This window comes from Pseudophryne corroboree, chromosome 6 (genome assembly GCF_028390025.1).
Source record: "Pseudophryne corroboree isolate aPseCor3 chromosome 6, aPseCor3.hap2, whole genome shotgun sequence".
Lineage (NCBI taxonomy): Eukaryota > Metazoa > Chordata > Amphibia > Anura > Myobatrachidae > Pseudophryne > Pseudophryne corroboree.
In genome coordinates this window covers 535,610,998-535,623,336 of record NC_086449.1, presented here as the reverse complement: position 1 = coordinate 535,623,336, position 12,339 = coordinate 535,610,998, and the positions used below count along the sequence as shown (strand labels likewise).

General features: G+C 48.2%; 1 protein-coding gene across 4 annotated transcripts in view; it reads right to left on the bottom strand.

Annotated features, from left to right (window-relative positions):
• The window catches only part of EEA1 (early endosome antigen 1), a 328,705-nt gene that overhangs the window by 222,994 nt on the left and 93,372 nt on the right, over positions 1 to 12,339 (bottom strand). For all 4 annotated transcript variants that reach the window (XM_063927628.1, XM_063927626.1, XM_063927625.1 and 1 more), the window contains 2 exons: positions 11,291 to 11,324; positions 10,685 to 10,798 (listed from right to left, as the gene is read on the bottom strand). In XM_063927628.1, coding sequence (XP_063783698.1) covers positions 10,685 to 10,798; positions 11,291 to 11,324 — 148 coding nt within the window. The remainder of the gene's footprint in view (positions 1 to 10,684; positions 10,799 to 11,290; positions 11,325 to 12,339) is intronic.

Here is a 12,339-nt window from a genome sequence, read left to right as displayed (position 1 = left end):
CTCTTCTCCTTATTATCTTCAGTACCTTTGGTATGAGAGGAAGAGGAGGGAACACATAAACCGACTGGTACACCCACGGTGTCACTAGAGCGTCCACAGCTATCGCCTGCGGGTCTCTTGACCTGGCGCAATACTTTTCTAGCTTTTTGTTTAGGCGGGACGCCATCATGTCCACCAGTGGCCTTTCCCAACGGTTTACAATTAGTTGGAAGACTTCTGGATGAAGTCCCCACTCTACCGGGTGGAGGTCGTGCCTGCTGAGGAAGTCTGCTTCCCGGTTGTCCACTCCCGGAATGAACACTGCTGACAGTGCTAACACGTGATTTTCCGCCCATCGGAGAATCCATGTGGCTTCTGCCATCGCCGTCCTGCTTCTCGTGCCGCCCTGTCGGTTTACATGGGCGACTGCCGTGATGTTGTCTGACTGGATCAGTACCGGCTGGTTTTGAAGCAGGGGTTTTGCCTGACTTAGGGCATTGTAAATGGCCCTCAGTTCTAGAATATTTATGTGCAGGGAAGTCTCCTGACTTGACCATAGTCCTTGGAAGTTTCTTCCCTGTGTGACTGCCCCCCAGCCTCGAAGGCTGGCATCCGTGGTCACCAGGACCAAGTCCTGTATGCCGACTCTGCGGCCCTCTTGAAGATGAGCACTCTGCAGCCACCACAGCAGAGACACCCTGGTCCTTGGAGACAGGGTTATCAGCCGATGCATCTGAAGATGCGATCCGGACCACTTGTCCAAAAGGTCCCACTGAAAGGTTCTTGCATGGAACCTGCCGAATGGAATTGCTTCGTAGGAAGCTACCATCTTTCCCAGGATCCGCGTGCAGTGATGCACCAACACCTGTTTTGGTTTTAGGAGGCCTCTGACTAGAGATGACAACTCCTTGGCCTTCTCCTCCGGGAGAAACACTTTTTTCTGTTCTGTGTCCAGAACCATCCCCAGGAACAGTAGACGTGTCGTAGGGATCAGCTGTGACTTTATAGAATCCAGCCGTGCTGTTGTAGCACCTCCCGAGATAGTGCTACCCCGACCAACAACTGCTCCCTGGACCTCGCCTTTATCAGGAGATCGTCCAAGTACGGGATAATTAAAACTCCCTTCTTTCGAAGGAGTATCATCATTTCGGCCATTACCTTGGTAAAGACCCTCGGAGCCGTGGATAGACCGAACGGCAACGTCTGGAATTGGTAATGACAATCCTGTACCACAAATCTGAGGTACTCCTGGTGAGGATGGTAAATGGGGACATGCAGGTAAGCATCCTTGATGTCCAGTGATATCCCCCTCGTCCAGGCTTGCAATAACCGCCCTGAGCGATTCCATCTTGAACTTGAATTTTTTTAGATATGTGTTAAAGGATTTCAAATTTAAAATGGGTCTCACCGAACCGTCCGGTTTCGGTACCACAAACATTGTGGAATAGTAACCCCGTCCTTGTTGAAGTAGGGGCACCTTTACTATCACCTGTTGTGAATACAGCTTGTGAATTGCCTGTAACACTGCCTCCCTGCCTGAGGGAGTTGTTGGTAAGGCAGATTTGAGGAAACGGCGGGGGGGGGGGGAGACGTCTCGAATTCCAGCTTGTACCCCTGAGATACTACTTGAAAGATCCAGGGATCCACCCGTGAGCGAGCCCACTGATTGCTGAAATTTTTGAGAAGGGCCCCCACCGTACCTGGCTCCTGGGAACTGGCTGTATGCTGCAGCTTTTTCCCTCTACCTCTGCCTCTGGGCAGAAAGGACGCGCCCCTAACCCGCTTGCCCTTATTGGGCCGAAAGGACTGTACCTGATAATACGGTGCTTTCTTTGGCTGTGAGGGAACATGGGGTAAAAATGTAGACTTCCCAGCCGTTGCTGTGGAAACGAGGTCCGAGAGACCATCCCCGAACAACTCCTCACCCTTATAAGGCAAAACTTCCATATGCCTTTTAGAATCTGCATCTCCTGTCCACTGCCGAGTCCATAACCCTCTCCTGGCAGAAATGGACATTGCACTTATTTTAGATGCCAGCCGGCAAATATCCCTCTGTGCATCCCTCATGTAGAAAAGCGCGTCTTTAATATGCTCTACGGTTAGCAATATAGTGTCCCTGTCTAGGGTATCAATATTTTCCGACAGGAAATCTGACCACGCAGCTGCAGCACTGCACATCCATGCTGAAGCAATAGCTGGTCTCAGTATAACACCTGTGTGTATATATAGACTTCAGGATAGCCTCCTGCTTTCTATCAGCAGATTCCTTCAGGGCGGCCGTATCCGGAGACGGTAGTGCCACCTTCTTTGACAAGCGTGTGAGCGCTTTATCCACCCTAGGGGATGTTTTCCAACGTGACCTATCCTCTGGCGGGAAAGGGTACGCCATTAGTAACCTCTTAGAAATTACCAGTTTCTTATCAGGGGAAGCCCACGCTTCTTCACACACTTCATTTAATTCCTCAGATGGAGGAAAAACCACTGGTAGTTTTTTTCTCTCCAAACATAATACCATTTTTTGTGGTACCTGGGGTAACATCAGAAATGTGTAATACATTTTTCATTGCCTCAATCATGTAACGTGTGGCCCTATTGGAAGTTACATTAGTCTCATCGTCGTCGACACTGGAGTCAGTATTCGTGTCGACATCGGTGTCTGCCATCTGAGGTAGCGGGCGTTTTAGAGCCCCTGATGGCTTTTGAGACGCCTGGGCAGGCACAGGCTGAGAAGCCGGCTGTCCCACATTTGGTATGTCGTGAAACCTTTTATGCAAGGAGTCGACACTGTCGCGTAATTCCTTCCACAGCACCATCCACTCAGGTGTCGACCCCGCAGGGGGTGACATCACATTTATCGGCATCTGTTCCGCCTCCACATAAGCCTCCTCATCAAACATGTCGACACAGCCGTACCGACACACCGCATACACACAGGGAATGCTCTGACAGAAGACAGGACCCAACAAAGCCCTTTGGGGAGACAGAGAGAGAGTATGCCAGCACACACCAGAGCGCTATATAACACAGAGATCCCACTATAAATGAGTGTTTTTCCCATATAGCTGCTTATATTATATATACTGCGCCTAAATTTAGTGCCCCCCCCTCTCTTTTTTACCCTTTTGTAGCTTGACACTGCAGGGGAGAGCCAGGGAGCGTCCTTCCAGCGGAGCTGTGAGGGAAAAATGGCGCCAGTGTGCTGAGGGAGATGGCCCCGCCCCTTTTCCGGCAGACTTCTCCCGCTTTTTCTGGAATTCTGGCAGGGGTATTTTTACACCTATATAGCCTTCCTGACTATATATGGTGTAGATTTGCCAGCCAAGGTGTCTTATATTGCCCTCAGGGCGCCCCCCCCCCAGCGCCCTGCACCCATCAGTGACCGGAGTGTGAGGTGTGCATGAGGAGCAATGGCGCACAGCTGCAGTGCTGTGCGCTACCTTGTTGAAGACAGAAGTCTTCTGCCGCCGATTTTCAGGAACACTTCTTGCTTCTGGCTCTGTAAGGGGGCCGGCGGCGCGGCTCCGGGACCGAACAGCGAGGTCGGGTCCTGTGGTCGATCCCTCTGGAGCTAATGGTGTCCAGTAGCCTAAGAAGCCTAAGCTACCACCAGTTAGGTAGGTTCGCTTCTTCTCCCCTTAGTCCCTCGCTGCAGTGAGTCTGTTGCCAGCAGATCTCACTGTAAAATAAAAAACCTAAAATATACTTTCTTTCTAGGAGCTCAGGAGAGCCCCTAGTGTGCATCCAGCTCAGCCGGGCACAAGATTCTAACTGAAGTCTGGAGGAGGGTCATAGTGGGAGGAGCCAGTGCACACCAGTAGTCTAAAGCTTTCTTTTAGTTGTGCCCAGTCTCCTGCGGAGCCGCTATTCCCCATGGTCCTTACGGAGTCCCAGCATCCACTTAGGACGTCAGAGAAAAACCTTTTTCTGGCCTGTGTCTAGAATCAGGCCCAGAAAGGTCAGACGCGTTGTAGGGACTAGCTGGGACTTCGGTATATTGAGAATCCAGCCGTGCCTTTGCAACATTCTCACCCACAGCGACACGCCGTCCAGCAACTTCTCCCGAGATCTCGCCTTTATGAGATCGACCAAGTTTGGGATAATTGCGACCCCCTGCTTGCGCAGGAGCACCATCATTTCCGCCATTACCTTGGTGAAAATTTTCGGGGCTGTGGAAAGCCCAAACGGCAACGTCTGAAATTGGTAATGACAGTCCTGTGCTGCAAATCTCAGGAACGCCTGGTGAGGAGGGAAAATCGGAACATGAAGGTATGCATCCTTTATGTCCAGGGACACCATCCAATCCCCCTTCCTCCAGGCTGGCGATGACCGCTCTGAGCGATTCCATCTTGAACTTGAACTTTTTCAAGTACAAGTTCAGGGATTTTAGATTCAAAATGGGCCTGACCGAACCGTCCGGTTTCGGGACCACAAACAGGGTTGAGTAATACCCCTTTCCTTGCTGGAGAAGAGGAACTTTGACTATCACCTGTTGAAGATACAATTTTTGAATTGCAGTCAACATTAACTCCCTCTCTGACGGGGAAGCTGGCAGAGCAGATTTGAAAAACCGGCGAGGAGGCACGTCTTCAAATTCCAGCCTGTATCCCTGAGAAACAATCTCTATAGCCCAGGGATCCACCTGTGAGTGAACCCAGACCTGGCAGAAAAATCGAAGACGTGCCTCCACTTGAGCTGACTCCCCCCGGGAAGCCCCAGCGTCATGCGGTGGACTTTGCAGATGTAGGGGAGGACTTTTGCTCCTGGGAACTAGCTGCATTCAGCTTTTTTTCCCTTGCCTTTTCCTCTGGCAACAAAGGACGATCCCCGTACCTTCTTGCTTTTATTGGAACAAAAGGACTGCATTTGATAATGAGGTGCCTTTTTAGTATGCTGCGGGGGGACATAAGGTAAGAAATTCGATTTACCGGCCGTAGCAGTAGAGACAAGGTCCGAGAGGCCTTCTCCAACCAACTCCTCCCCCTTGTAAGGCAACGACTCCATATGCCGCTTTGAGTCGGCATCCCCCGTCCACTGTCGGGTCCACAAGAGTCGCCTAGCAGAAATAGACATCGCATTTATTCTGGAGCTTAGTAAACAAATGTCTCTTTGAGCATCCCTCATATATAAAGCAGCATCTTTAATATGCTCTAGGGTCATTAGAATGGTATCCTTATGTAGGGTGTCAAGTTCCGTAGATAAGGAATCTGTCCATGCTGCGACAGCACTACAAACCCAGGCCGATGCCATAGCCGGTCTAACGATAGTACCGGAATGTGTGTAAATGTGCTTCATGGTAACCTCCTGCTTACGATCAGCAGGATCCTTGAGGGAAGCTGTATCCTGAGAAGGCAGTGCCACCTTCTTGGATAAGCGTGTCAGCGCCTTGTCTACCTTAGGCGAAGATTCCCATCGTATCCTGTCCTTTTGTGGAAAGGGATACGCCATAAGAATCCTTTTGGGAACTTGTAGTCTCCTATCTGGAGATTCCCAAGCCTTTTAGCACAAGTCGCTTAGCTCAAATGAGGACGAAAAAGTGACCTCAGGCTTTTTCCCTTTATACATGTGTACCCTCGTGTCAGGGACAGGGGGTTCCTCAGTGATATGCAAAACCTCTTTAATGGCCATAATCATGTAACGAATGCCTTTTTCCACCTTTGGTTGCAATTTTGCATCCTCATAGTCGACACTAGAGTCAGTATCTGTGTCGGTATCTGTGTCAGTGATCTGGGATATGGTGCGTTTTTGAGACCCCGACGGTCCTGGTGCCACAGGGACAGGCATGGTCTGACTACCTGACTGATCCCTAGCTTCAGCCTTGTCTAACCGTTTATGCAGTAAATTTACATTTGCATTCAAGACATTCCACATATCCACCCAGTCCGGTGTCGGCATTGCCGACGGCGACCTGACAATCATGCACTCCCCCTCCTCCTTAGGTGAGACTTCCTCGTCAAACATGTCGACACACACGTACCGACACACTTCACACACACAGGGAATCTCTTTTCTGAAGACAGGTTCCCCCTGAGGCCCCTTGGAGAGACAGAGAGAGAGTATGCCAGCACACACCCCAGCGCTATATGACCCAGGAGAAACACACAAAATGTTTACCCAGTAGCGCTGCTTAATGTGTAAACGCCAATAATGTGCCCCCCCCTCTACTTTAAACCCCCCTTACACCGTGTGCCAAGCAGGGGAGAGTCCGGGGAGCTTCTTCTCAGCAGTGCTGTGGAGAGAAAATGGCGCTGGTGAGTGCTGAGGGAGAAGCCCCGCCCCCTCGGCGGCGGGCTTCTTTCCCGCTCAAACTTACTAAAAAATGGCGGGGGCTCTGTTATATACATGTACAGTGCCCACCAGTACATGTATATAGACTTTTGCCATATGAGAGGTGTTTTATTGCTGCCCAGGGCGCCACCCCTGCGCCCTGCACCCGTACAGTGACCGGAGTGTGTGAGGTGTATGGGAGCAATGACGCACAGCTGCGGTGCTGTGCGTTACCTCTGTGAAGCACCGAAGGCTTCTGCCGCCTTAGACGTCTTCTGGCTTCGTTTCTTCTGGCTCTGTGAGGAGAACGGCGGCGCGGCTCTGGGGGTGAATGCCCAGGACGAACCTGTGTTCACTCCCTCTGGAGCTAATGGTGTCCAGTAGCCGAGGAAGCAGAGCCTATCATTTAAGTATGTCTGCTCCTCTCTCCTCAGTCCCTCGATGCAGGGAGCCTGTTGCCAGCAGTGCTCCCTGAAAAAGAGAAAAAAATCCAAACAAAAATGCTTTCTAAGCAGGAAACTCAGGAGAGCTCCCTGCAGTGCACCCATTCTCCTCTGGGCACAGTCTAAAACTGAGGTCTGGAGGAGGGGCATAGAGGGAGAAGATAGTGCACACCCAGAATCCAAAGTCTTTCTTAAAGTGCCCTATCTCCTGCGGAGTCCGTCTATTCCCCATGGTCCTTACGGAGTCCCCAGCATCCTCTAGGACGTTAGAGAAATAGAATTGCCTAGCACATTCTCTCACTTCAATACTTGCTTACACATGGACAATCACGAGTTTGCACAGTGTAAGTACTCTCTCCTGCTGACAATCTGAAGCACTGATAGGTAATTAAAATCCTTTTTTGCCAACCAGTAAATCCTTTTCACGTAGTCTGTAGGGGATACTGGGAATCAATTTAGTACCATGGAGCATAGACAGGTCAACTAGGAGCCACGGGCACGTTAAGAAATTGATAGTGTGCGCTGGCTCCGCCCTCTATGCCCTTCCTACCAGACTCAGTCTAGGAAACTGTGCCCGAGGAGACGGACATACTTCGATAGAAGGATATAAAAGGATAGTGGTGAGTTTACGAACCAGCACACACAAAACAAAAGGAAAACCATGCTAACCAAACTTGAAACCAGGAACAGCAACAGCTGAACCAACAACATTACTTAACGAAGTAACAGTGCAGGAAAAACGAAGCACCGGGCGGGCGCCCAGTATCCCCTACAATCTACGAGAAAAGGATTTACTGGTATGTAATTAAAATCCTATTTTCTCTTACGTCCTAGGGGATACTGGGAATCCATTTAGTGCCATGGGGGAAGTACCAAAGCTCCCAAACCGGGTGGGAGAGAGTGCTGAGGTTCCTGCAGAACCGATTGACCAAACTGAAGGTCCTAAAACTTTGCAAACGTGTTCGAACCTGACTAAGTAGCTGCTCGGCAAAGCTGTAAAGCCAAGACACCACGGGAAGCCGCCCAAGAAGAACCCACCGACCTAGTAAAGTGGGCGTGTACAGATTTTGGAATCGGCAAGCCTGCCGTGGAATAAGCATGCTGGATAGTGACCCTGATCCAGCGTGCAATTGACTGTTTCGAAGAAGGATACTCAATCTTGTTGGGATCATAAATAACAAACAGCGAGTCGGATTTTCTGCAACGTGCTGTTCGTTTAATATACACCTGCAAAGTCCTCACAACATCCATAGACTTTGAAGTAGCAAAGGTGTCGGTAACAACCGGTACCACAATAGGTTGGCTAATGTGAAACGCAGACACCACTTTAGGAAGAAATTGCTGACGAGTCCTGAGTTCAGCTCTGTCCTCATGGAAAATTAAATAGGGGCTCTTGTGAGACAACGCCCCCAGTTCCGACACACATCTTGCTGAAGCCAAGGTCTTCTACGTAAGATACCTTACGTCTACCTCCTGTAACGGTTCAAACCAGTTCGATTGGAGGAACTGTAACACCAAATTGAGATCCCAAGGTGCCGTGGGAGGCACAAAGGGAGGTTGGATGTGCAGAACCCCTTTCAAGAACATCTGGACCTCAGGGAGAGAAGCGAATTGTTTCTGAAAGAAAATAGACAAGACCAAAATCTGGACTTTTATGGAGCCTAGACGTAGGCCCACATCCACACCCAACTGCAGGAAAAGCAGGAAACGTCCCAGATGAAATTCCACCGCAGAATATTTTCTGCTCTCACACCAAGAGACGTATTTCTTCCAAATACTGTGGTAATGTTTAGACGTTACTCCCTTCCTGACTTAGATCATAGTCGGGATGACCTTGTCAGGGATCCTTCTCCTGGCTAGAATCAGCCGTTCAACTTCCATGCCGTTAAACGGAGCCGCTCTAAGTCTTGATAGACGAACGGGCCCTGTTATAGAAGGATCCTCGTGAAGAGGTAGAGGCCATGGATCTTCGAGCAGCATCTCGAGAAGATACGCATGCCAGGCCCTTCGTGGCCAGTCCGGAGCAATGAGGATTGCTTGAACTTTTTCCCTTTTTATTCTATTTAGAATTCTTGGAATCAGAGGAAGTGGAGGAAACACGTACACCATCTGATATACCCATGGAGTCATCAGAGCGTCTACCACCACTGCCTGTGGGTCTCTCGACTTGGAACAATATTGCTTGAGCTTCTTGTTGAGACGAGAGGCCATCATGTCGATTTGTGGATATCCCCACTGACGTGTCAAGCACCTGAACACCTCTGGGTGAAGGCCCCACTCCCCCGGGTGTAGGTCGTGTCTGCTGAGGAAGACTGCTTCTCAGTTGTCTACTCCCAGAATGAAGACCGCCGACAACGCCACAGGGTGTTTTTCCGTCCAGAGGAGAATTCTTGACACCTCTGATATTGCGACTCTGCTTTTCGTTCCGCCCTGTCGGGTTATGTACGCCACTGCCGTCACATTGTCTGACTGGACCTGAATGGCCCGAGGTTGAAGAAGAGATGAGGCCTGCAGAAGGGTGTTGTATATAGCCCTGAGTTCCGGGATGTTGATTGGAAGTACGACTTCCTGACTTGACCATCTTCCCTGAAACTGCACCGCCTGGGTGACTGCTCCCCAACCTCTGTGGTTAGCAGAATCCAATTCTGAATCCCGAACCGTCGACCCTCGATTAGGTGAGAAGTCTGAAGCCACCATAGAAGAGAGATCTTGGCTTTTGGCGGATCCTCTGGTGCATGTGAAGATGCGATCCGGACCATTTGTCAGACAGATCGAGCTGGAAGGGTCTTGTATGAAACCTTCCGTACTGAAGCGCCTCGTAAGAGGCCACCATTTCCCCCAGAAGTCGAATGCATAGATGCACCGATATCCGGGTTGGCTTCAGGACGTCCCGAACTATTGACTGGATTACTAATGCCTTTTCCAAAGGAAGGAACACCTTCTGAGACTCTGTGTCCAGAATCATTCCAGCAGTCGTCTGATCCAGCAGTAGTCTGGTTGAGAGGGCAAGGCTGTCCAATAACCGCTCCCTGGACGGCGCATTTATCAGAAGATCGTCCAGGTACGGAATTATGTTCACTCCATGTTTGCGGAGTAGAAACATCATCTCTGCCATCAACTTGGTGAACACTCTCTGTGCTGTGGGGAGACCAAATGGCAGGGCCTGGAACTGGTAGTGACAGTCCTGCAGTGCAAACCGTAGATAAGCCTGATGAGGCGGCCAGATCGGAATGTGAAGGTACGCATCCTTGATGTCCAGGGACACTAGGAATCCCCCTCCTCAAGACCTGAGACCCCCGCTCTCAGAGAGTCCATCTTGAATTTGAACACTCTTAAGTAACGACTTGAGGTTCAAAATCAGTCTTACCGAACCGTCCGGTTTCAGTACTACAAACAAGTTAGAATAGTACCCCTTGTTTCGCAGTTGAGGTGGAACTGGAACAATAACCTAAGTCTGTACCAGTCTGTGAATGGCGTACTGTAAGGTTATACTTGCCTCTTGAGAAACTGGTAAGCCTGATTTGAAGAATCTGTGATGTGGAAGCTCCTGGAACTCCAGTCTGACAGTTAGGAGCTGACTGGCTGGTGCGTTATCATCTTCCACTTATCACTGCTTTATCACTTTTTTATCACTTCTCCAGGCTTCATACACCTGCCCCAAAGTTAGAAATTAAATGCAGAAAACTTTTCAGGAGCTTCCATTAGACGTGACCGGCTCCTCCGGGCACATTTTCTAAACGGAGCCTGGTAGGAGGGGCATAGAGGGAGGTGCAAGAGCACACTATCAATTTCTTAACATGCCCATGGCTCCTAGTGGACCCATCTATACCCCATGGTACTAAATGGATTCCCAGTATCCCCTAGGACGTAAGAGAAATATTATTATAACTTTGTCACCTTCAATTTAATTGAAGATGGCAATATGCTCAGCATTTAGGAGAAATAATACAATAGGTGATCTCACTTTAGTCACACGCACCTACAGTAATAACACTTACCAACCAATTCAGTAGCTAGTTGTGCTGCTTTCTGCTCAAACAGGTCCTTCATTTGTTTTATATTAAAGATCTCAGTCTTGGCTTGTTCCAGCTGCTGCTCTAACGACTCAAGTTCTGTAAGGAGATAAATTGTGATTTTATTTTTTTTCTTTAAAGAGAAAACACACATTCCATACGTACTGTATGTTTACAATTAACTTTGACCATCTCTGACACTACTGTATTTGTTGCAAAGGTTAGGTGAACACACAACTGTTCCACTTTATGCACATTTAGGAAAACACATTGGATAAAGATTGCTATACATAATAGTAATGCTACTATCCCGAAGGTCATCTGAACATAAAAATCTATGTCTGTGTGTTTTATTATAAAATAAAAAAACAAGCTTATCAATACTCAAAAGCAAAACTGTAACTACTACATACAGTATATAAAATAATGTACAGCAAACCAACTACTGTTGTACATTCAAAAAAATAACTTTATTATATGGTCTATTTATATTGCTGCATTTTGGCTTAAGCTCACTAGTCTCAACTAAAACATAGGGCATTAGTGAAGGTTAAAAATAGTGAAACCTTCTGTTCATGGTAAATTAATTACCTGTAGCTGCTACTGTGGTCATCCCATCTGGTGTCTAAACCAAAAGAGAAACAAAAAATCCAGTTACCCCACAGTGAGTAATTATATATTTGCGTGAGCATTCAGACTTTATTTAGAAACAAACTATCCTTAAAATCCAACAAGTATACACGACAGAGACTGATATATTCCCATGTCATGTAGTCACCTATTCAATAAGTTTAAAATACCTAGCACGTCCACTGGGAGGCATAGGTTCCGCTTTAGTGTTGTACCTTATTTTACTATCAAGCTTGGAGTCAGATTACCACACTTCCTCAGTTTCATGCATTTAAAGGCAATGACCCACAGGAGGTAGTTGGAGGAGACTGTCAGTGCCTTGTGTTAATAATAATAATAATAATAATAATAATAATAATAATAATAATAAATGTAAAAATCAGATGGCATAGCCTTAATATCCTTTAACCGCATCAGTACTAGACACCCTGGGTGTCTTCTTGCTATAGTGAACACCAGTCCCAGGATGGTTAGCAGAGGGATGCTGCCTGAGTGGCAATCGGGGCTGCACACCTACGCAATCGGGGCTGCACAACCTAGTGAGCCATTCCCCAGGGGATACTAGTGCTGAAGTGAAATGCTCCAGGGCTTTTCAAAGACCCTTGAACTGTGGAATACTTGTAATACAAAATTTAGGAATCCCATAGAAACATTTTAGAGACCTTTGTCCATTATAATGGAACCACTGGGTTGGTAAAGATACCACTCCAGGGTCACAAACATTGTTAAGTACCCTAGCCCAAGCAGCGGGCAGCCTTGGAGGGGAGTCACACTTATTCCACATAGAGGCAGCAGATACCCCACACTCCTGTACTCCATTAAAGTACTGCGTGTCATATAGAAGGCACTTTCCACAATGCAATTACTTTGGGTGTAGTATGGAAGACCTACAGGAATTAGATTCAGTCATTATGTCAACCCCATAAGGTCGACATGCATTAGGTCGACAGGGTCAAAAGGTTGACATGGAAAAAGTTGACTGAAGAAAAGAGAGAGACATTTTAATGTTT